General features: G+C 37.2%; 1 protein-coding gene and 1 long non-coding RNA gene across 6 annotated transcripts in view; one reads left to right on the plus strand and one right to left on the minus strand.

Annotated features, from left to right (window-relative positions):
• Positions 1 to 974: 974 nt before the first annotated feature.
• BLNK (B cell linker) overlaps positions 975 to 25313 on the minus strand; it is a 97183-nt gene continuing 72844 nt past the window's right edge. For 3 of the 5 annotated variants that reach the window (XM_035330387.1, XM_035330388.1, XM_035330389.1), the window contains 21 exons: positions 24393 to 24449; positions 22401 to 22450; positions 21563 to 21603; positions 20783 to 20939; positions 19466 to 19635; positions 18879 to 18960; positions 18042 to 18125; positions 16587 to 16612; positions 15992 to 16020; positions 15609 to 15704; positions 14751 to 14793; positions 12341 to 12368; positions 11973 to 12045; positions 11583 to 11613; positions 10455 to 10497; positions 9600 to 9678; positions 9105 to 9136; positions 7084 to 7163; positions 3904 to 3987; positions 2953 to 3108; positions 1599 to 1718 (listed from right to left, as the gene is read on the minus strand). In XM_035330387.1, coding sequence (XP_035186278.1) covers positions 1599 to 1718; positions 2953 to 3108; positions 3904 to 3987; positions 7084 to 7163; positions 9105 to 9136; positions 9600 to 9678; positions 10455 to 10497; positions 11583 to 11613; positions 11973 to 12045; positions 12341 to 12368; positions 14751 to 14793; positions 15609 to 15704; positions 15992 to 16020; positions 16587 to 16612; positions 18042 to 18125; positions 18879 to 18960; positions 19466 to 19635; positions 20783 to 20939; positions 21563 to 21603; positions 22401 to 22450; positions 24393 to 24449 — 1561 coding nt within the window. Of the gene's footprint in view, positions 1719 to 2952; positions 3109 to 3903; positions 3988 to 7083; positions 7164 to 9104; positions 9137 to 9599; positions 9679 to 10454; positions 10498 to 11582; positions 11614 to 11972; positions 12046 to 12340; positions 12369 to 14750; positions 14794 to 15608; positions 15705 to 15991; positions 16021 to 16586; positions 16613 to 18041; positions 18126 to 18878; positions 18961 to 19465; positions 19636 to 20782; positions 20940 to 21562; positions 21604 to 22400; positions 22451 to 24392; positions 24450 to 25313 lie in introns of all 5 variants that reach the window. The other 2 variants (XM_035330386.1, XM_035330390.1) reach the window with 2 other exon arrangements.
• The window catches only part of LOC118169255, a 20286-nt gene continuing 4460 nt past the window's right edge, over positions 9488 to 25313 (plus strand). The window contains exons 1-2 of the long non-coding RNA XR_004751984.1: positions 9488 to 9499; positions 20646 to 20648. This is a non-coding gene — a long non-coding RNA (uncharacterized LOC118169255). The remainder of the gene's footprint in view (positions 9500 to 20645; positions 20649 to 25313) is intronic.

The raw sequence follows: 25313 nt of genomic DNA on the forward strand, positions 1-25313 counted from the left end.
ACATTAAGCTGGTCCTAAGAATAATAGTATTAGTATAACACCAATTACTAACAACTGAACAATATCCTAAAAAGTATTCATGTAATACCATAAAGTAAGCTTACACCAGTCTGCTTACTACAGTAAAGTCTACATATTTCTTACCTGTCAGGGTCTCATTTGCATCACATATGGGATAAGTATTACAGTATTATCTGTGTTCCAAAGGGAAGAAACTGAGATGCAGCAAGGTAGGCAGCCATGTGCCAAACATTACCATATTAGTAAGCAGTTATTTCTAGAAGACAGGTGCATTACTTGTAGAAAGAATTGCTCAAAGCCACAAGGAAGCAGTTGTAGAGTACAGCTACAGCATAGCTGTAGGTGACTCGCTGAGACCTTACAAATCTGGGCTCAAGCTTGCCTTAAATACCTTGCAAGTAATCTTAGAGAAAATTGCCTAGTCTGGAAAAAAGAAAAGCAGCGTATAGTACAGTGTCAGCCTTGGAAAATATCATTAAGATGGATGAAGTTTCAGGTCCATCAAAATCAAACACCTTTGGAATTAAGAACTGTTCCTAAGAATTTTTGTTAGTGCAATTTATGCATTAATAAATTGAGTTTTCACCACTTCATCTTTGGTGGAAATGACAGTGCTGTCAATAATGTAATAAGTAAACCACCGTGATAGAACAGGCTTTGATTTTTTTTTCTTCCATTAAACCTATTATAAGAATTGAATTGGTAATTAGTTTAGCAATGAGAAGCACTGTGCTTGGGTCTCCAAAAGTAAGTTTTTGAAGACAAAAGATTTTGAGAACTATTAAGTATATATGCTAAAGCCGTAAAAAGCAATAGTTTTTGTAACTACAGTACTTGTGAAGGATCTCATACAAAAATATACATTGAAGACATCCACAACAGTGAATTGATGCTTGGTTGCTAGAAGGATGTTAGAAAACAAGAAGTCATTTGGTAATGTCTCTGCACACAACTGATTTCATGGTATTTTGGATTTTATTTGCATATTTGAAAATACAAACAAATATTAATGAGACAGAGTAAAGCTGAGGAAAAGGACAACGTGTCCATTAGTCTAAAACAGTGACAGCTTTATTGCTGTGAAGTTTATTCATGTGAAGTACAGTCCTATTTTCAGCTTGTACACAGCAGTACATCAGGTTGAGTTGCTCTAACTTCTGGGGCTGTGCACTTCACAAAGAAATTATTGAAAGCAGTGATCTGTGGTAAACCTAACAAGTGGAACGAGTAGATCACTGGGGATATTCTCACTTTTAAAGTGAGAATGTCCTACAGGAAATATATCTTTAAATAGCAGGCAGAAGACAAGGCCATGGTATGCAGCTGTTCACCCCACTTTCAATACCTGTGTTGTCACAGATGATGGTGTATCTGCTTTGGCTTCTTGTTCAATATGCTTTTCTGATAAAGTGACACAGGGTTGAACTTGATGAACTGCATCTCTTAATACTCTGTAGATGTTCTTAAATAATATTTTCCATCATTTTGGATGTCATTCTTTTAATACCCGATCCACATATTTTGGGATGTTGCAACAAATGATTAAAACCAGTTTTCATCTTAGCAGTTCAGTTTGATTAAGAAACTCTTACAATGTATTTCAGTTTTGTCGAGTCTTTTGTGTTGTTTTGGCTGTCAATTAGAACCAGGGAGGCATGCTGATGATTCTCTACTATTTCAGCAACACTGTCAAAGCGCTGGATAGAAAGAAAAAATAATTAGTAGTGCCGGCTTCCTTTAATGCTCTAACACTGACAGTGATCACTGCATCATCTTATTGAAGAGTCAAACTATGACTGTTAACAAGTAAGATGTTCTGCCTCTTACTAAGAGAGCTGATGCTGCTCTCAGTCCTGATTCCAATCATGAACAGATTAGATTTGGACAATTAAAGATATTGCCACTGGCTTTCTCATCATGTTCCTTTCCATTTGTGATTGCTGCCTGCACAAGCTGAACCACAGTTTGTTACCTAGCATATTAAAGTGACACCATGTACAGATAACCCTAATCTATCCAGGTACAGACTTGCCATTTACAATCTGCTTCATTTGTGGTTCAGCCACTTCCTAGTGCTGGCCATCTCCAGGAGTAATATCAAACAGACAGGTATCAATGGGCCCTGTGTTAGCCATGCGATTTTAATGCTGGTCACTGTAAATTAATACCCTGAATCCACCAGGCTCTGTTGTTTTTCCTTTTGGTCTTCATCCAAATAGAGATGTGGGACTGACTATCTGTTTCCCCCGAGGTAATTTTTGACCGTTTGTTGAGGGCCAGATTAATTCCAGGCCCATTTACTCCATTTATTCTGTAACCTAAAAGCTGTTACCTGGGAGGCAGATAATTAGGCTGAAGCAAGCCAAACTTTTGCATCCCTGAAAAGCCTCCTCTGTGCAGTGATAAGACCAATTTTTTATTGGTATTTGGGTTCCAAGCTGCTGTCAGGATAATTATCTTTATGGTATAATAGCTAAGCAGTGATTTTTGCACTCAAGAACTAAAGTTTAACATATTCTTTATGTGAAAATAGGATTAAAAGCACAATCATCTTTTTTAATAGAGGTGTTTTTTTTCGAGCATAGCTGTTCTTCTTTTACAATTTTCCAAGAAACTTAGAGTCTTAGGTAGAAGGTAAATAGGTGGTAGAAGTGGCTGAAGAATTTATCTAGTAGCTGCAGTTTTAATCCTGATAACTTTTCAAAATGGTTACATGAACATATTTTTAAACTTTTTTTAAAAAAAATCTCTGGTTTTAATTAGTCACAATACACAAGAACTGATGTTACACTTTTTATCTAGCTTGGTAGATCAGTCATTACATAGGGTATACTTTTATTGAGAATCTTGTTGGTCATACTGTAACATACATTAATCCTTGCTTATAAAAAGAAGAAAACTGAAGGGTGTTAGGAAAAAGAAAAATCTCACCTCTTCGCCATTTTTTTCTCTGCCCAGTGCATACTGTCTTGTTGTTTCAATAAATCGTATAGGAATGTTGTATACTCTTCTGTTATAAAACACAACCAGTGTGTACGGTTGCCTTGAATCCTGTCCAGAACTCTTCCTTACTAGAAAAGATCCATCCTAGAAAGAAAATAATTGTATTCAGGTATTTTTTTCAAACAGTTTAGTTAGGTTCTAATGTAATGTCTTTCATCAATAGCAGTATTAAATCCTTATCTCCCATTAACAAAACTATACAGTGGGAGGTGGGAAGTAGCACATATTCCTACTGTCTAACAGGAGCTTACAGAAGTGTAAGAGCCACCTTTGCTGCTGCCTGTTTTATCATAGCCAGAGAAAGGAAAAAGAAATAAACAGGCAGTGGCAGCAGTCTGCTGGAGTATACACATTGTTAGGAAATGAAGTTACCAGCAGTGGCAGTGGGTAGGCAAGGAAGCACAGCAGGGGTGCTTCTTCAGAGCTATAAGGAGCACTCTGATAAAACAAGCACCTACAGCTACTGACGCTGTAGTCCAATGCTAGCAGTAGCCTATGCTGGTGATACCCCCCCCATGCTCTGACCCTCTGTCTTGCTTTGCAAAGTTAAGGAAAAGGAACCTCAAGAGTGAAAATGCTGCAGATAAAATGCAGGCTACGATAAAATGCAGATGAAATGAGAGGCATAGCCTCTCATTTTAATGGATGCATATGTTCTATGAAATCTTCCTCAGCTCTCTACTCTGTAGTAGCTTGCTTTGCAGTGTAGCAGTCTTCAAGCTACCACAACAATTTCATGTTTGACAGTATTTGCATGGCATGGTATTCTGACCTGTTCATTGTACAACTGACGTTCTTAGAATATTTCTGGTTGCCTTTTGATATATATTTTTATATTTAAGTTTTTCCTAAAACAGAAATTCCTTAAAAGTGACCTACCTTGTTTGATCGGTACAGTGCATCTTCTGCCGTTTTCCGATCACAGGTAGCAGCAAACCACGCTTTACTATGAACACCAGCATCCTAGAAAGAAAAAGAGAGATACTGCTTCACCTGTAAAATAACAATTAGAATAATAAAGAATCTAGCCTGTAAGAAAGTTACTACTAAATAACTACAGCTGTGAAGAAATCAAATGCAGGACACTTCAGGAAAACACTGAGTTCAGATTTTTTTTTTTTTTTTTTTGCTAGTAATTTAAATTTACCATTTTCATTGGAAGGCTAGGGAAAAACCTCTCAAACCAGTGGTAACTGATGTTTGGTAGAAGGCTGATATGTGACAGAACAGAGAAGCATACCCTGAGGAGAGTCTTCAGGTTCAATGCAGGATGGTTTGGCATTTTTAAAGCAGGAAGATATTCTAGTAGATTTTGAAGAGAACAGTCAGGAATTGTTAAGAAATAATTCGATCGTTATCAATCTAAATGCTGCTCAACTGTGGCCTAGCCCATAAAGCATCCAGGTTAGGTAGGTATCTAACTTTGGGAACAAAATTTCCCATGTACTTAGGGTGATTTATGAACATGGTCAGAATTGCCACCACGTGGATAGTACAGAGGTAGGACAAGTGCATATTTGGCTCCTTTTGTTGTTATTAAATTAACAGAAATAGATGTTGGTCTACAAAACAGGAAGAATTAATGTTGTTGTTGCTCCACTTAAAAAGCAGTTCAGCAACTGAGACGGATTTGGATTCAGTTCAGGTTCTCTGCTGGATTGAGTCTGAATATATCTTTACATTTCAAACGGTGCTCTTAACTAATTTTAAAGAATTGAATGTAAATTTAGGAACAGGAGTGTTGTTTAGGAAAGGGAATGGAGAATTTTAGAGAGGTATGGAAAAGAAACTATACTCAGGGAAAGGATAGGAATGAGTGACTAGAAACAGTCTGAGACCTATGCATTATGATGATCCAATAGCTAGAAGGTGAATTAACAGGTTATAAAACCAGCAATCCTTAAAGCCGTTGCTGAGAAGGTTGTTGCAAAAACTAACTCAGGTGAGCAGAGAGGCTATAGAAATAGTCCTGAGTATTTCCAAATGAATACTTCTGGGTATTAACCTTCCTGGTCATTTGAATGGCTTTGCTCCAACTTTATAGTAACCAAGTTAATGATAAAATTCATTTTCATGAAGCTTTATGAAAGCAATCTGTCGACTCAGTACAACAGAGATTAAAGATGAAGCTGCACATTCTGGCTGAGTTGGTCTAGCTGGTTCATTGCTGCCAGTAATGGAATGCCTTGGCCTCTCCCTTGTGCTCAGTTTGTTGCTAGCCTGATCTCACAATGAGATAGTTTTCTTTGGTAATCTGGCAGCATGTTTGACAGCCAGGTTGGTTTTTTGCCAGTTTAACTGGGTTCAGCTCACTGCAGGGTCAGAAGAACACCAGAGAAGCATGTGGCTGGGAGGGGAGTTGATAGTGAAGAGGGAGCAGAGCCTCCTTTGTGTGGGCATTGCACTGAATGTATGGATTGGGTCAGACCATAATGTGCAACTTTACATAATGACAAGAACTGCAAGTATGTGTGGTACTCAGCCAATTAAGGAGTGAGTGCAGTAAACCTATCTCTGTACAACAAAACAAGAAAGAAGCAACTGCTCCAAAACCTTTCTTCCTGGCATTATCTGCGGGCTATAATCTGGCAGCAGAGAGCTGCTGCCAAAGTTTGGTTCACATCCAAACACATAATGAACTTTATAGACAAGAATCAAGTCTGTAAGCACCTGTATAGTGCAGTACACTACAGCAAATGATAACACCATTGGCCGTAATTGGTGGGAAAACAACACTAACTTCAACAGTTAAATTTCTTATTTTTTTAAAAACAAAATTGATGGTTTATTAAGCTTTGGTTCTGCCTATGGCTGTTACATAAAAGCTGCAAATGTAATTGTTACAAGCTGTTTATTTCAGTGTCTGCTGGATTGTTTATTTGAAAGCTTTTTTTTATAATAACTATCCAGTATGACATACTGTTAAAATTGTTCCAGAAGTTCAAGTCCTTTGTATCCTTCCCTGTTGTATCATCTTTTTCATGTCAAGTTTTAGAACACTTCATGTAATTGGCCCTGCATAACAGGGCCTTTGTTTTGCAATCAACAGAAACATTTTTACCTTGTCTGTGACTACTAAGCTAGTAAGAAAGGCTTCTTGCATTTTGTGGTCTCCTTTCATCCAAAATGTGAGTAAGGGGAATTGCACTGAAATGAAAACAACTTTTCCAAAGCTTAATGTTGCAACAAAACACAGAAAAATGAATTGGTCATAAAACTAACAGTATTAACTGTAATGAGAAGAGGTCTGTCTAAAAGAGCTGGACATGGGAGAGACTAAAACATGTAGGGAGAGGCACCACAACATCCTCCAGAGCAGCGCTGATTTCCTTCTTGGTCCCTAAAACTTTGCTGACACCCCCAGACTCCAATGAAAAAGGCAACTTTCATAAGGGTAATTTTGCCCTCTGCGTTCTGCTGGGTTGGACTAGTCAGCAGAACCATCTCCATTTCCTCCTACAAATTTCTGTAATTTCTTAGCACATCACATCTGTGCAGGCTAATGCTAATAGCTGCAGATGTCTTCATTGTATCAGCTTGGTGTGATTTATTCCAGGACACAATATATACAGCTATACATTAGGAAGTAGTAGGCAAATTATAAGCTCTTCACAGTTGTCTAGACAGAAGTACATCATCACAGGTTTCATTGTTTCAAATGGTGTTGAATTATTACAAACTGGAGAGTCAGGGAGACCTGAAACTTAAATCAGTGGTTTTTTTTTTTTTTTTTTTTTTTTTTTTTTTTTTTTGTGTGTGTGTTTTTTTTTTGTTTGTTTGTTTTTTGCGCTTTTAAATGACTGGTAGAGTGCCAAGATTTGGTAAAATGCCATTTATGTGTTTTTCTACAGTCTGTCAAAGCTCTCCTATGCTATATGTTCTAAGCATTTTTAACTGAAAGCAAACATTAAGATGATTTGTGACATAGAAAGTCTTCACTGCCAACAGGAATATGCATGTCCTTAGCAGAGGAGTATAGTTTTTAAGAGAGAGATGGAAATACAATTTTGAAGTAAAGGGTAAGAAAATTTCTGCAAATGAACTTAGCTGATGTTGTACCTGGTCTGCAGTACTTGAAATGGATAAAATGCTGCCGTGAGAGGAAGTACCCAGAGAACGGTTTGCAGCTTCTGGCACTTCTAGAAAAGAGAAAAATATGCATAAGTTTTCAAACTATGCTTTGTTTTACTGTAAACAATTGGTTTATTATGAGGACACTGTGAAAGATCTGGAAAGGAAGAATTCTCAGCAGCAAAATGGCAAAGCAGAACTAGTATGAAACATTATGAAGCTTAATTACAATTGTGATAGCAAAGCACAGTAGAAAAGTTACTGTGCCTGAAACACAGATAGCAAAAAAATCTAAAAATTGGAAGGAAGCTGGTTGAGTAGTGTTGCATATTAATGATATGATAGAGAAATGGGAAATAAGTATAGATGGTTGTTTGTCTGGTAAAATAGCACCTTGATAGTAATAGTTGTCCGCTGTAGGTACTTCCGAGTGCACAGAGAAGATAATTGTAGAAAATATTTTGTCATCATGGAAGGTTTATTTTCTGTTTGTTTTACTTGGGGAAAAAAAAGCTACTAGGACTGTTAGCACTGTTCCTGGACATGATATTTTGCAGACTGCTTTAACAAATCTTCGCTAATATAATTCTGATTTAGATTCTGGTTTCAGAAAGCAATGAGTGTTATGCAGGACAATCACCATAATGATCATGCAGTGACTCAGAAAAAATTAGTTGGACAGGAAATCTCAAAGGTGTGTTTAAAATAGTTTTTGAATATATTTGTAATAAACACACAAATATCTTGTATTCCAAGTTGCATTCCAAGTAGAGAAGAGAAACTGTAAAAACAGTTTCAGCTCTCAATGAATGAATAATCACCTGAGGAAGGCTACTAAAGATTAACAATTTTCTTTTTCTGTCAAATTTTGACTGACCAGCTACAAGAGCTACAGCTGAAAAATCCACTGTATGAATAAGTAAGAATTGCCAAAAGTTAGGCTGATTAAACTTTACAAAAGGAAATTAAAATAGGAGATCCCTTAGCTGTAAAATAAATAAATGAGAAAGAATGAAACAGAAGAATGGAGCTGACTGCAGTAAGAGTGCATTAAAGAATTTTTTGCTAATAAGTGCATCATTTAGCACCTTGAAGAACTGAGTTACACTTTAGGAATTAATAAGAATTTATGCTGCAAATTGAAGCACATCAGTTGTGTGACAGGGGCAGACAAAACTTGAGAACAGACTGCTGGATGAATGTGAACCATTCTTATGTTTCCATAGCACGGAAGATGTAATTGCAACATACAACAAGCAGACATTTCCAAGAAATAGACAGAAATACTAGAAACAGTGTAAAGAGTATAAGCTACACCATATGCAGACTGCTATGTGCAATTCTCATCATCTATTTACAGTGTGAAAGACATGTTCATACTAAAATATGTGCAGAAAGGGGCTGGTAGGAAGGTCAGACAAATGTATGCTAACAAGAGACTAGAGAAATATTAGACAGTTTACACTTCTGTGCAAAAGAGTCTGTATACACATTGCCTAATTTGTTTTTAACTGTAAACTGAAACTCCAAGTCCCTCTTTGAAAGTATTACTTAAAGAAGAGCTTTAGCATTTGCCATCATAAAAATCTCACTTCTTTTCCCACTGTAGAGAAAGATTAAGTGGCTGGATGTAATAAAAATCTGTCTGGCTTCTAGGCAACAGAAGACTGGAACAGCCCAGAAACATCATATTTGGGGTTCTTCTGTGACAAGGAAGATGGATTGAGTCTTTGTTATGATGGGACCCAGCTGCCTTTAGTAGAAATTTTCAGTAGTAAAAAATGGGAGCGAGGCACCCAATTTCCATTGATCTAGACAATAAACCCAATGCAATCCGTTAATTTTACTAGCTGAACTATACCCGATCTCCTCTTTGTATGCATTACAGAGACCAAAAGTTAATTCTAAACTAATGAATATGGATGGCATCTTGAAATAATCTTAATTCAAAGATTAATCTGAAGTTACAAATCAACCACATCTTAACTCAAAATCCAAACAATACTTACTTGGCAGAATTGAGGCCTTTTGGAGCAAAGATCTGAAATAAATATTGAGAGATTACAAAAAGGTCTGAAAGCTACCCTTTTTCTGAAAGTATTAAAACTGCGTATTTGGAGATTGCAAAATTAGAATGTGTTCCATCTCCTCCCTTTGCCCATTGACAGATAAGGGACAGGTACAGGTATTTTAAAAATCATATCCCCCTAGTACTGACAGTTAGGAATTTAAATATCTGATTTAAACCTCTATCACCTAATTAGAGACTAAAGCCTCCCATGCTTTTTTTGTGGTGGTTATAGTATTTGGATGTACTTGCCATGTTTAATTTATTTGCTACTGTGAGGTTTCAAGAAATGAGTTTTAAAAAAGCAACAGAAGGTTACAGAGGAAAGCCACCACAGTGCTATCCTTTGAACTTTGTGTTCAAAGTTCAGTGTTCAGACTGGGCAGGAGGTAAGGGTGCACTGAAATATTCAAAAGATGATGAAAAAGGATCTTACTTTTGGGCACCACTTGGAAGGGGTGGAAGGGGAAGATCATGACCGGAACTTCGTCGTCGTTCCGCTGCTGTAGGTTTTTCTGTAGTTTGGGAAGAACAAATTAGAGTCAACATCTCTTCAGAAATATATTGTCCCTGATAAGAAAGTCCCACTAGTCAAAGGAGGGTTTCTTTTCTTATTGTCATAATTTCAGAGGATTTTCTTACATGGACACTTGCCATCCTGCTACTTCTGTTATTGACTAGTGGCATACCACCAAATTTATAGGCAAATAGCTGTGCTCTCGATGCCTTCAGGAACTCAGTGGGAGACTTGCCTTTTGAGAGGCGAGCTGTGTGACACAGGGGACAACGCTGGGACAGGCTGCCTACAAGAGTGTGGCCGGCTGGCTGCATCTCACCCCTGTGTTAGGCAGCAGCTCCTGCTGAGTTTTGGCCTGAGGAGCTGCTGCCTTGCACCGAGGCGAGACACATTTTATGTCTCAGTGAAGGGCTGGCTCTTGCAAGCAGTCAACTCTGTGTGAGGTGGTTCTTGCTGAGCTCAGAATGATGAGCTCGCACTTCCCCTCCCTTCCCTCTTCTCCACTTTGGGGACTATATGGCACATTGCTGGTACATTATGTCGTGCATTGCACTGCCAGTAACCTCAGCAATGTTATTGTAACTGCTTTTAGAAAACAATGATGCTTAGTGCAATTAAGGCTGGCCAGATCCAGTTCTCAACTGCTAAAACCACCCTCCCCCCTAAAATAACAAATATAAATTTAATGTGATGTTGTTCCCTTCATGTTTTTAATAAAAGAAAATTAAATTCTGATAAAAGTCAGCTTTTTCCACAGTAGTAGAGAAAATTTACCTTCATTTAGAGTTGAGGTGTCTCTGGAAGGTAAGCATGGTTTCTGCAGTAAAACACAAGGAAATCTAATTATTAAGCAGCACATCATTTATACAGCAAACATTCATCTTTTTATAGTTTTTGTCAACTTCTTTACATTTAAAATTGACAGCATCCTGGAGAGATTCGGAGAGAGGGGCATGGCCATTCTGTGAAGAATCTCTAGTTGTATGACGATGAAGCCTGGGATTTTGTGAAGTGGATTTGGAAAGAATCACAGTTTGTGTGTATTAAGAGATAGACAGAAGAAAAATTCAGAGATGAATGCTTCAAGGCTTTTTTTTTTTTTTTAAATTATTACTCCAATTAGCAAATTTATGGTTCTTTTTCTGCTCTCAAGTTAAGTCCAAAAATGAAAAGTCCATCCCAAATATTCATGAATCAACATTTGAATATTATCATCGTTGTCAAGCTATGCTTACAGATGTCTGAACATATTTCTCTTTCTTTACTGAGGTTTAATTTATCAGTTTAGCTGGCAGTAAAAAACTTAGCCAGCCTTCCTTTTCTTTTCTTTCTTTTTTTTTTTTCTTAAAATCATCATTGATTCAAAATGCAAAGAAAACTGTCTGTTTCAAAACATTTTTTTTTCAAATGAATTTAATTGGAAATTTCAACAATTTGTCTCACTTTCTTCCACAAGAGGTTTGTGGATATTTTCCTAATGATGAAATACTTGTTGAAAAAAGAAGTGAATTTCTGGTATCATCTTGTATCTTTCTTGAGCTATCACTTTTACAATAAATCCATGTGCTTCATATGCAGGCCCTGTACATTTCAGGGAATACTTCTGAGTAGCCCATGTTCCCATTTATTTCTCATTTTATTCAGTCCTAGCAGTGTGTGCTTATTGTTACATCCTAGAGCATCAAATCCAAATATCCATTTAATCTAAATGTTCTTTTACTTGAGCTTTTTCACTTTTGCTTGGTTCCTGTAACTGTACCCAAGGATTTCCTTTCATCACCTCTCCTATTCTTTCTATGCCTTTTTTTTTTTAAACCAAATTCACAATCAAATCGAGTTTAGCAAGAAAATCAAATCACCTGTGAAGTTATCATTTAATTATGCAATTACATATCAACTTACTGCTGGATTTACTGCATTAGAAGTTTTCTTTCTGTAGATTGGAGGGGAAAAAAAGAAGAGTATAGTTACTTTGCAGATACATGGAATTAATTTAGCAGCTAAGCATGTGCATGCCATTTCCATGGTATGTGACTAAATTAAGCAAGCCAGCCGGCATCTGCCATCAGTAGCAGGCAGTGAAGGACAATGGCACTGGCACGCAAGCAGTATTCCTCCAGAAATAATGAAAGAATAGTTTGCCTTCACCTAGTCTGCATATCTGTCATGAACAGCAATAAAAATTACTCCTGAATTCTGATTGCCATAGAAAAGTATTAGGAGCTAACACCTATCCACCTACTAATTAACCCCATGCCCAAAGAAGTAGTTTTATTAATATTTTTTACTCACAGGACCCTTGGTAATGGAGATGGAGCTGCTCCAGTGGGAAATCTGCATTCTTGTGTGTTACTGAAGCTATGATCTAGAAACAGATACGAACTATTTAGTATGCAGTATTAGCTTTATCTGAACAGTGGGGTTTCCTCACTGCATTTCAGTGAGATAAAGGAAAAAATACCCAGTGGTTTAATTTTTTCCTTGACATGTTTTTACTCCAGTTATACTAGAAATATTTAGTAAAATTTCTTGCTTATTGCTGACTGATACACATCACATCTACACTGAGACTCTCCACTACATGGCATATTAAGGTCACCAGTAACATGTTGACAACAAATCCTGCTCATATCACAACGTTTTCAGTACAGAATACTTACTGTCATCGTTATTGTTTGCTTCGTGTTCCTGTAATGGAAAAATGTGTTAGATTTGACAAGAAGCAATCAGAAAAATCAATTATTTTTAAAGAGGAAGTGCATAAATAATCTGGGTTTGGAAATCTGTAGTAATTTTAAGAAATAGATTTGTTCAGAATGCATATAATATACAGTATATTTTTCATCAACTTCTATTAGGGTATTTGAAAAAAATAGCAAACCAATTAATTTTGAACATTACAATAAATTTTGGATTTCTTACAGTATGCAGAATATTAGCCCTGACTTTTGCAGTGAGATCTTTTGGTTCATGTTTCAGTTCTGAAATGGAAAGCTAAAATTTTGCAGCAGATGTTTTGCACTGAACTGAGGGTAGTGAGTGCACTGGACTATCTTTTCACCTTCCTAGAACCACAGTGATCCAACTCTTTTCTTAGCCTCTTTTGTAGATGATTCCTACTGGCTCCCAGATACTGTGCTTTAAGGGATCAGACTCCTATATGACAAGTACCTCTCCAAGAGGCACCAGTTATTAGTCTGTCCATCTTCATCTGCTGGACATGCATTTTAATGGCTTTTCACTAACTTGGTTACAAATACATCCATTCTCTGGCTGGAGAGGTGTAATCCATCATCCAACACCCGAGGGAGTAAGATGGGACTTGTTGTCCCAGTCAGCCAAGGCCTTTGAGAGGAATGAGGGCTATATTTCTATTGACATGATCAGTGCAGGTTATTATTGAGAATGAGCTGAATGAGAGCAGTAAGACATTTCAATTCTTGTTTTTCTTTGCCAGAGTACATAGTCAGTGATGGAAAGGCACAACACTGGCCAAATATCATCCACACTGCTGTGTTTTTCTTGGAAATTGTAAGGGCTTGCCACTTATAAAATAAGCAAAGACCTACAAATTTGAACTAGGCTGCATAATTCTTTCCTAGGCTGATTCTTGTGCAAAACAGGGTAACTACAAGTACCCCATTACACGCATTGTACAGATGAGAGTTTGTTTGGGAGCTCCATCCTTGGTGCTATAACTAATTCAGTGTGGCCTTGCTGTTTCTTTGGAATCTCTGCAAAGTTAGTGTGATAGCTGTCTCAGAAGTAAGCAGAATGGATTAGCAGAGAGGGTTTCAGCTGCAATATGGCACTCAAAGCTGTTCTGAAGCAGGAGAATTCTTGTGAACAGAGAAGGAAATTTCTGTCCACCATTCTCCCATCAAAAAAGTTGTCTTTTTTTTTCCCCTCCTCATCTTATATTGAGAAGAAAAGCTGGGAAATGAAACCATTTCATAAAAGGGAAATCTTGGACTTGGCACCACTCAGGAGTTGTTCAGCACCTTATGTAGACGCTGACATAGACGTAAGTAATTGGAAGAATGTAAGAATGTTGTAATCAGGTGGGAAGAAAACTACAATGCTACTGCTGATGTTTGTAGAAGTGTGTGTGCGTGTGTGTGAGAAAAACAGATACTTGATATATCTAGAAATTTAAAGATTTAAAGTAAGAATAAAAGTTGTTCTTATACCACATGCATTATGTTACTGTAGCATCTAACTTAGGTATGGCCCCAGATTCCAAATTATAAGAGTCTAATTTCTATATTGAGTTACTGGTAGACTTTTTTTTAAGGACAATTCAGAGCACCCTGACGGGAAGGAATTTGTTGCACACAGCTTTTAGCACAGATACTGTTGCAGTTCCTGTCACCCTGTTCTTTATTAGTTTGTTCCTCATGTACACCCTCTCCTACCAGCACAGCGGTTAGTATAGCTATGGTGCACAACAATTTATGGAACTAATGTGGCTGAAAACTTTTATGCTTTTGCCCACTTGCTGCAGTTGGATAAGATTCCAAAGAGCTTCATAAAACCTTTGCTTCAGCACAGTGAAAGGCACAGACTGGGGACAAGAGCAGAAGAAAAAGAGGAACCAGCCATAGGAACCCCCAGCTTGTAATTACTCCTGCATTTTCATTTGATACTAGTTACTTGGACTGCCCAATCTGAGACATTTTTTAAAAATTCTGTTTTCAGAAAGTATTTATTCTTCATCATCTGAGAGGAGTCATGATCAAGGAAGGTGTTTCAGATCAGGCAAAAATCACCCATTGCTATTGAAAGTAAAGTTCTCAGTTCAGCTCTCAGTTCAGCTGGTATTTTTTAGTACAGGAAGTTATTTCTGTGGACTGAGACACAGCCTTTCACCATTTAAAGTTTTTTCTTAGACCAATGTAGATGTCCAATGTACCTCCAATGTCCAAAAAAAAATCATAGTCATAACAGTAGATCAATCTGACATTCAAAGTCATCTGTTTCTGTTATTTAATTCAGTTGTTTTTATCAACTTAAACACACAGAAAAGCAGAAATTTAACACATTTTTTAAATGGGCACATTATTTACTCACTATTTTTGGATGAAGACGATTTCTGGGAAGAGGCAAAACATTTCTGGAAAATATAAACAGTAAGGTTTTGTTTATGTTTTTACATATATATACACACATATTTTACAAATACACAGTAAGTTTTTCTGGTTTTGTTTAATTGATTGGCTCAGATATGCATTTCAAGATCTAGAGAGGTCTGCAAGTAAATGGATTTAGTCACAGGTATGCACCACTGCAGTAGTTGCTGCGATGCTCTGCCCTAGTGTGGAACCCTTCCAGAACAGCTTCTGTCCTGAGCTTTGTATCCCCTCACCAAACACCCTAACACAATGCTGTGGATGCCACCTGCTCTTCCTGAGGCACATGGCCTATTTTGTAGAGTGATGTCCTAGGGATGAGACAGCTTCTTGGTTTCCAAGCAGCTTCCCACATTTCTGGGTACACAGGAATGAAATAGGCTGCATACTTATATTTCTTTTACTACTTTTTGTCCAGAGACTTGGGATATAAATCATGGATTTGCCAACTGCGTCCAGCCTCTTTAAAAGCAATCCCATGCTCCCATCCACTACAAAAACATCTTGTTTCAAGGACACAGAGACTGGTAGTAGAACTTGAAACGAGTCTGCAGAGATGTTTTACCCCTACACTGGATTCCTACAACAAGGTTATTCTAGAAAATAGTACCCATTGGGCAAACTGACTTGAATACAAAAGTTGACAAGGAAATGGGAACTTTCATTCTTAACTTGTCCCAACAGCCCTAGCTGTTTGCATGTCCTGACAACTGCTTATTGTCTGAAAGCTACACAACAGAGAGCAGAAAAAATTGTCTCCACTAGTATTTGTTATTAATTTAAGCTGCTGTTAACTTACCTGGGAGTATCCAGTTTAGGTGACTCTCTGGTCATGCTGTGCACGTGGGAGTGCTCTATATTCTGAGCAGGTGTAGAAGGAAGTGGCTTAGTGAACCTAGTAATAAAACATGAATTAAGAAAGGAAAACTGCATTTAACAGAGTGCTTACCCCTTTATTTACTACTTTCTCCTCCTTAACACCCTCAACATTCTAAAAAGGACCCTTAAGAGATATTTCTTTTTAATATGTGCTGTTTGATTTATTGAATATTGAAATGGATGACAAACTCTGTGCAGAAAATCTATATAAGAAGATTTATTAAATATATAGCATCTAGATGAGAAAAATACATTTTCTGACAAGCTTTAACTAATGCACAAACATCCATAGCAATGAATTACCTGTTTGCTGGTGATGGTGAAGGTTTTTCCTTTAAGAGAAAAAGAACCAAATTATTTAGTCACCTTTTGATTTCATAAAATAGATATTTATGATCATAATATCATCACAGCAATATCTTATTTTTGTGTTGAAGCATAGATTTCTACTAGAGCTCTGCCTGGTAATCTTCATGTGGATGGGATAGGCAGGAAGTCACCACCAGTGCCTGGGAAGCCCTAAGCACACTGCTTTGGCTGTATGTCATGTCAAAACCAACAGGCAGGAAGAAAATTACTATGTCAGAACTGTCATTGCTTCTTTGCTGCAATTGTGCTTCTAGAGAGCACTCCCTTAGGCTGCTGCTTCCCAGACTGGATCGCTATCACACAGAACCAGAGATTTCAGCCCCTTCCCATTTATTTTATTCAGCAGACCTTTTGAATCAGTTTGGCAGTTTTTCTTCGACGCAAGTGTCAAGGTGCTAAGTGCAGACAGAGATTTGTTGCCATTTTTCCCCTCTGAAAGGCTGACACTACATATATTTTTTTCCACAGTCACCTTTGTGATTGTGCCCTGTCTGAGGGCAACACGAGTCAAACTATAGGAAAGCCTCACCTCCTCTTCAGGAACCTCGTAGACTTCTGCAGGACAGGGAGGAAAAAACATGTCCTTTGGTTAGCAACAATGCACGACATTACAAGAAAAACTGATCAGAATTTGTATCAACTGTATTTTGCCTCTAGAAAAATGAATTGAAGAAATTGCTCAGGTTCTGCCTCCTGTTCTTTTGATGGGTCCCAGGAAGCCTAATAAGCAGTCACTGTACCACTGCAGAAATGAACCTTCCCCCACCCCCATGAGCTTTATTATTATTATTTTACAAAAAGCAAGATGAATGCTGGTGTGCAAACTTGAGACGGTCTGGAAAGGTATGTTAAATTCTAGCACAGGTAGGATTTTAGCCTTTTCCTGACTCAGGGAGGAAGAAGTCAGGTGAATCATAAATCCAGACTGACTCATTTCTGTTGCCATTGTCCATCCCCAAGCTCCATCCCACAGAAGTATTTTAATTCACAGATATTAAATCCCCAAATTACCAGCACCCTTATTTATGCCCTATTTGTTCGATGAAAATTGAATTATATTTCAACAAATTTAATGTCAGGCTTTGTTGCTTTTATTGCTCTGAAAAGTATCCACATCCCCACCAGGGGGAGATGTGTTGTTTATTTTTTTATTATTTTTTTTTAGTAACATCTGTCAGGAGATGACTGTTGCTCAGCACTGATTTACAGAAAGGCTGATTCAAAAGGGCATTTTAAAAGCCCAAAAAGTATGTCACAAAACCTTACGTCATTCATAAAAAAAATTTATAGCTTATGACTTGAAAGTTGAACACATTGCTAATGAATATGCAGAGACACTTAAAGAGCTGTGTGACTGGCAAGTAAAGGTTACACTCCAAGCAAATAATGACATGATGAGGATGCAAAACAACTCAGAGTTAGCACAGCTAAGGAAGATTAAGCAAGTATATATGTACCTACAAAAGCAAATATGATTACTCTTATTTGCTTCTGCTTTTGTTTCTTTTGCCAAATAAATTGCTTTTTATGGAAATTAAACATGAAAGCTTATCACAGGGCATGCAAAACACCAGCCTATACAGAATTTCTGTAATATAGAATCTTGATGTTCTGTAATATAGAATCTTGATGTGATTTTAAAATATTGAATCTTGTTTCCTGCAGTGAAATGGGATTAATAATATACTGAGTCCTATAATTGTTTTTGTTGTATTGATCCGTTTACATTCTTCCACTAGAGTAGAAGACTAAAAATAAATCAGTTTGGGGTAAATGACTTGTTCTAGTTTTATTCATCCTTAAAACAGATTTACTATTCAAGCTAGGCAAAACAAATGCTACAACACAGATAGACCTAAGGGGGAACATATTTTTATTTTATTGAAGTACATCATATAGTTTATGTTGTGAATACATAAAGCAGAATTTAATATTGCTCAGTCTTAGGTTATTTTATTTCGACACTGATGCAAACTCCACTTACCTTGCATGTCAGAAGTAACAGAAGGCTTGACAGAAGCAGGGAGGACTGGTTTTGTGGTTGGTTTCATAAATCTGTTCACAGGAGCTAAAAACATATTTTATATACACATACTTGTGTGTATACATGTTTTTATATGTATAAATAAATATATACACACATATATACATATGTATTTTAAAAATAACAGTGTAACATTTGCATTAAGAATAAATACTAAGAAGGTGCAAGCAATAGGTTTTTTTGCCAAAGAGCCTTGAACAAATTAACTGAGGCAGGATGCACTTCTCATTTTAAAAGGGAAACAACATCCAGTGCTCCTGCCTTGATGAATAGGTTTGATACCATCAGTAATGTCAGAGAGCAGAATTAAATACTCTTCTCTGTTTACTTTTCACCATTGAACTGTAATACTTTAACTCTTCAGCTAAATATACTTCAAATACAGAGGTAAAAAATGAATCAAAGTCTCCCTTTATTTACTGCGAATATAAAAAGATTTGTTCTTTTCCTGAGGCACTTCAACAAACAGAATTTTAATGCTGTGGCTCCCTTGGATGAGGAGGGAGATCACATACCATGAAAAACTTCTTGGTTGTACCAAGGAAGGACTTTGAAATAGCTAAGTGAGAGAGGCAAGAATTATAAGTGGCTCCCAATAAAAATAACTTGCCATGGCCTCGTCATGGGCCAAAGAACCCAACTGCCTTTTTGCAAGCTCTTAACAGCTGCACCCCACGCTTGGAACCCTATAAACAGACATTAATTTGACCTATTCTTTTTCCCCATTGTTCCTAACAAAGTAATAAACAATTATTAGCTTAAATGACTAAAACTCACGTTTTGCAGGTAGTGACACACTGCTTTCTGTGGGTTCAATATAGTTATCATCGTCATTGTCCACAGGCACAATGTAATTATCCTGTAAGAAATGCAGGACAAAAAATTAGCAGTTAAACCTCCCACAGATCAATGAGCTGTTGGGGCTGAAGCCCTGGCAGCAGCCCATAGTAGTTGCCATTTCACAGTGACTGCCATTTCAGACACTTATCATATACAGATGGGCTTCTCCAAGACCAAAAGCTTTCTAACTAATAACTCCAGTTTTGGACTGGTGGAAAAAAAAACCTTCCCTTTGGTCCTGGCGATAGTGTGTGAGGTTGTTCTCTCCTCATTGCCTTCAATTTGCTACAGATGAGCAGAAAATATTCTGTGGTCTAAGGGGCTTTGATACTTGATGTAGGCAGATATCCATTGGGAATCAGCATGGTACTTGCAGATCCCTGCAAGATCACTGCAGATCACACACAATGTTTTGCACCACATAAACGAACTAAGAAAAAAATCCATGGTATTGATGTCCACCATGCGATTGGTGTGAGGTCCATCATTTAAACTGTCATAACTTTTGTATCTATAAACGTTACCTCATCGTCACTACACTCCTTGGGCTTTGGTGGCAATTTTGGTTTTGCAGCAGGAGATGGCAACAGCAGGGATGGCTTGGATGGTTTGTTTGGTCTGGATGAGGCTGGACTGGGCGTGCTTGGGAGAGGTTTGTTCATGGGAGGAAGCTGCTGGTGACTGGTGCGATTGTCTTTTAATGTGGAAGAAAACAACAGTTTTATTCAAAATTATTCATTAGCCTCTGGACAGTTTTCTACCACCTATGAAAATACATCTTTATTGTGGCTACAACTTAGGTGAAAAGGCAGACCTGAGTGGCTGCAGGGCCTAATGAGAACTGTGTGCAAAGTGGTCCTATTTTATCACTCCGGGTAGCAGCATCCCAGTCCTCTACGTCAGGATGCAGAGGGAGCCTAGATGCTGACTGCCGTATGAATGCTCATCTAACTCTTTGGGACAATGTGGTGGCCAGGTGCTATGGTCCATTAGTTAGTATATCCTGTGCCAGTGTGATCTTTGGTGACCTTGGCGCAACAGGACAAAAAAAAATGTTAGCGCACAAAGGACGGGACTAAAACACAAATTATGGCAAGTTCTCTGAGGTGACATTTTAAGGGGTGAACAGTGTTCATAAGCTTCTGGGAGTACATCGGTGGCATTACAGCACCATTGATGATCTTTCTATTGATAATGACAGTCTTGTATTATCCAAAAACTGAAAGCAGGCATCATGCTGATGTTTCTTTTCCCAATTGCCCAAATCTTCACCTAACTGAAGGTCACTTTCATTAATTTCAGTGCAATCCACCTATGGTTGAAAAGAATCCAAATAGGAAGAAAGAAGGCCTTTATGATAGACTGATATAAGTACAATCTTGCTTCTATCCTGTTTTTCAGGATATTTATTCTCAATAATAATTTCAAAGTACAATATGGAAGGAATATTCGGGCTGCCTTGACCTCTTTCTTACTACTTTTGGAATGATGTGAGCTACAAGAAGGGTTAAGACGGGACTCCAGTTTAGCCTTATTTGCTTAATTTTCAATACGAACTCCCACATCAAAATATGTGGATGAACCTGGAGCTAAGGTAGTGATATTTCCCATACCTCTGCTTGAATTTTGTAGTTATTAGGTGCCTATCAAAGTCTCTAGAACACATTCTATTCAAACTCCAAGTTCTTCTAGTAGCAATAGTAGCCCGTTACATACAGTAATAACTGAAAGCTGAAGACCTGACTGTCCAAATTAGAAGGAAAGGATAGGTTAGTCCATTTGAGGCCACTTCTCTGATGAATAAGCAATTATCAAGCTGATGTAGACGATTCCATAACTACCTGCATATTCACCCCTAGAAATAGGGAACGCAGAGGGAATTTTCTTTTTCTCCTGCTCACTTGGAGGCGGCTCATAGCTGTCATCAGGATTCTCTTCACTGGGGACCACGTACATCTCTGAGTCAGAGTGGTCATCTGGATTTTCATAATCACTGTCCTAGAAAAGGAGAACTTCCCATTTCTCATTTCATAACATACTTATGGCTTCATAGCAGTGTATGACACAAATATCCTCACAGGAATACAATTAACTATTAGGAGAATGCACCCTTGAAAGCACATTACCCTCTCCAAACAAACAGGCACTCCTGCCTGCCCCCTCTCCACCAAGAAGGGAGCATGTGACCTCAGGGTGACAATTGTATGGTATGGCAATTACTTTACATGGCAGAGGACGATGACTTGCTTCATTCAAACATACTCTACGATTTTAATCAGATTTCTTTTTGTTTTTCATTTTTAGAAAGAACTGGTTTTTTCTTCCTCTTCAAGGTAGAAGATACTGTTTTTGAAATTATTGTTCAGTTTGAAAAGTCCTTCAAATTGATACTATTCATTTACTTATTCATGGCTATCACAGACAGTATTTCTCATATGTACCTAAGTTGAATATGAAAAATTAAGGTAGCTAAGAATGAACGCCGATGTAACAAACAAAATAACATTTCAGTAGCATTAAGTTCAACCAGAAGTAGGTGATTCAAAAATAAACATTTATTATTGCTTCTGTTGAACTTGTTGCTACAGTAACCTTCTACTACCCGAAAGAGATGTACTTACAAAGTCATCTGACCATTGTTCCTCTTCATTGTCTGCATGTTCTAAACCAAACAATAGAGTTACTTAAGGAGATATAATACGGAACATAAATGTTTGTCTTAAGCATAGGTTGAAAAAAACAAACAAACCACCACCAAACATCTATCATATTCAATTAAAAAAAAATAAAAGTAAACGAAATTTTCTTAAATACTTGAGAGAAACACATCTGTTTTTGCCTGAATAGAAAAAATTAAATGCCTACTCATCTGTTTTTGATAAATTGTCTCAGAGCTGTTGGGAAAGCATTAGAATATGGTCAACTGCACATAGTCCGAACGGCAGTGTGCACCCTGCTATCACATCTCATTTTTAAATAGGATTAATTTCTTCATAACAATTCTCTGTAACAATTCATAACTATTTCTTCATAACATTTCTGACCTCTGGGCCTCGCTGTTTCTTGTTTCTTGGTTAAAGTTCCAAGACAGATTGCTAATTTGAGTGGTTACATTAAACATGGAACATTTATCTGATAACATCCAAACATTGTCCTTTTTTGCTTGTTTTCATATCATTGTTTCCATGAAAATGTAACTGTTAACAAGCAAAAATGGGCACAAACTGATTGCTGTATAAACAAATATAGTTCTACCTGTCCTTTAAGATAATTCATGATGTCAATATTATTATATTAAAAGTATCAAGAAATTCTGACTAATGAGGTGATCCACTTGTTCAGGTCCTGTTCTCGTGTTAGAGACAAATTAAGAGGAAATATATAGCTGAAATGCTGTTAGGCACATAGGTATCAACTATACAGACATGCAGTTTAAGTTTTCCATTAAACCAGCCTTACCTGAAGCATAATCCCTTCGTGGTAGACTTGGTGGAGGTTTTTTTTTTAGCCTGTAAATGATAATTAAATTTATGATCTAAGAAATAATACTTGCTTGAAGGAAACATTAGCCAGGCACATAAAAAAGCTGATAACAAAAGATACCTGCAGCTGAAGAAATACAGATTATCATCACAGATGCTTAGCAAATAGCTACAGGAGAGTGCTTTGAAAAGCTAGAAACAGATAAGAAATTAGTTTCTAATCTGAGTTGGTTTTTTTTGCGAATAACATGTTTTTCAAATAACAGTTTCCTTGCCCACCCCTCCTCTTTATTTCCAAGAAGAAACAGATAACATAGGTGTCAGAGATAAATCCACATCTATCTCAAGATTAAAATCTCTTTAAGCTCACAGAGAGTTTGCTAAGACTATGACATAAGAAACTGGTGCATTACTTTCCGCTAATATTTTATAAATATCATTTTCTATGCAATTTATTTTCTGAGCAGTGTTGAATATATACCAGGTCTCTCAGGGCCATATTCTGTTTCCACTTGCTATTATATTATGGCATTGTACCCCTTTTTTGGTAAGTGCTATTATAATGGTATTTGCAACACCAAATGAATCAAAAAATAATTTGTAGAAAACCTGAGAGGATCTTTGTGGCTATACATGCAAGAACATATGTATATTCCTGTTTGTTAAATTGCAGGTGCCCAGAGAAGAACCTGAATTATGTGGTCAGTTGGTAGATCAATTGTTTCCTCAATGTTCTAACATTACCCCGTAAAAAAGAAAAATCTTGTTCAAAGTTGAAACAAATGATGCATGTGTGACATTACAGGCCAGATTGATGCATCTGAAGCAAATTAAACTCTGATTTTCATGGCAACAAAAAACATTAATAAAATTTACATTGAAAGGACTCTTCAAAGTGTCTTTTGAACACTGACTAACAGCTTCCCTGTAGCACTGATGAGACCTCACCAGAGACCTGAATCTTTGCCCACTGAATTGATGGCTTCACTCATTCTTCAGTCAGGTCCTAACAAGGAATTTCTTGATACTATTCATTTGCAGAAATAAGCAAATTATTTACAAAAAAAAAAAAAATGTTCACAAAGAATGTTTTATTGTGACCTCTGAGCAAGAGCAGTATCTACAGATTTTACTTTACTGAAAGAATTTGACACTCAGTATTCAGGTCTTGAGCATGCTGCTTAGCTGTCATTGTTCAGGTAACAATGTGACTCAGGATGGTGGCACACTGGCACTACCACATCAACTTGCAAACTTTTCCCATCTGTTTTGAGAAATTCTTTGGCTGCTATTAATTCATGGAATTCAGTTGCTCAGATAGTCACAAAAAATGCACATGCACGAATCAATGAGCAAATGGTGCAGGCATTGCTAAAGCTTGAAAAATAAATTTATATATATATATATATCCCAGCACATTATTTCAAAGTGTTATCCAACTTTGTTTGTTACCATCAATACTAATGAAAGATAGCTTCCTCTGTCTAGTCCTTAGCTTCTCATAGCATGAATAAACTTAGTGTACAAACAGTAAGTTATAAAGCGTTCTCAACAGCCCCGCTGTTGTGTTCTGTCCAGGTTAGCACAGGCATGTTAGAAAGAAAAACCCAGGGCCACTGCCAGGGCAAATCTGAGTTCTTAGAGGAGGGTAGACTAAAATCTATTAACGTACTTTGCAATGTGTCTATCCTGAGTTGTTCAGAGACAATGGACACTTGGAAAATAATGGAACTAAGGGAATAGTAAGAGGCTCTCTGGATCACAGTGTAAATGATGTGGCCTGAGCCACATTATACGTTTCCAAACTGCTAAGCAGAGAACTTCAACACTTTGTCCCAGGTCCCGTAAATCCTGGCAGTGGCCCTGACAGAAAATGTAAATATGTTACAATGAAAGCATACAAGGCACAGAACAGAGCTCTGTGTCTAAGCAGCCTATCATGCCATTGTGCAGCTCTGAAATAGCATACCGATCCCAAGTATCTTTCCCAGTTTTGCAAATTAAGGCCACTTGTTCATTTTGGAACCTGAATATCAATAGAAGAAAAGAAATCATTTTTTCTGTCAGAGTTGAAATCGTTCATGGCCACATCTATATTTGTTAGAATCTCCTCAAATACATTATTTATTCTCAAATTCAAATCCACTTAAAAATAATTTGTACTGTACCAGAATGATTTACTGAGTGCCAGAACTGAAATCCAGACTCTTCTGAAGTCAACTGGAGCTTCATTTTGCAAGAGCTAGAATTTTACCCACTGTGCAACCACAATGCAAGCTGAAAAGACATAATTTCTATTCCAAGGAGTTGATACCTAGCTATTTCAGATACTGATATAATTCTACACAGATGCTTGCAGAGTGACTTGGTCCTGTTCCACTGAACCAAATGACAAAGGACTGAAACAATCAAATGCCATCCAACTGAGCATAGATATTTAAATGGAAAACAGGATGATTTCCTAACACAGCTTTTAACAGAGCTATGTAAAATCACAGTAAATGCAATTTTCAAGTAAAATATTTTAGTGGTACTCAGCTCTGCACTGCAGATGGTGGAACACTTCTGTGCTAGCTCTGATAGAACATAGTCAAATAATTCAAGTTTCCATTGACTTGAATGGACCAGTATTTCTCTAAAATTTAACAGAAAATATGTAATTTTCTGGAGAGTTTGAAATATCTGAGAAATTTCAGTTCTAAAGGTCTCAATAAAATCCAAGTACATTTTTGAGAGCACGATAACAGATTTTAAAAAGCAATGTAACACATCTTATTACACGTCATTAGCTTAAACAAATAACCAGGTAGCATTTGAGGCATTTTACGTGGTTAGGTCTGATGCTGCTCACACAAGAACAGATTGAACTGTACAGAAGTTCACAGTAATT

Source organism: Oxyura jamaicensis, chromosome 6 (genome assembly GCF_011077185.1).
Source record: "Oxyura jamaicensis isolate SHBP4307 breed ruddy duck chromosome 6, BPBGC_Ojam_1.0, whole genome shotgun sequence".
In the NCBI taxonomy this organism is placed as follows: Eukaryota; Metazoa; Chordata; class Aves; order Anseriformes; family Anatidae; genus Oxyura; species Oxyura jamaicensis.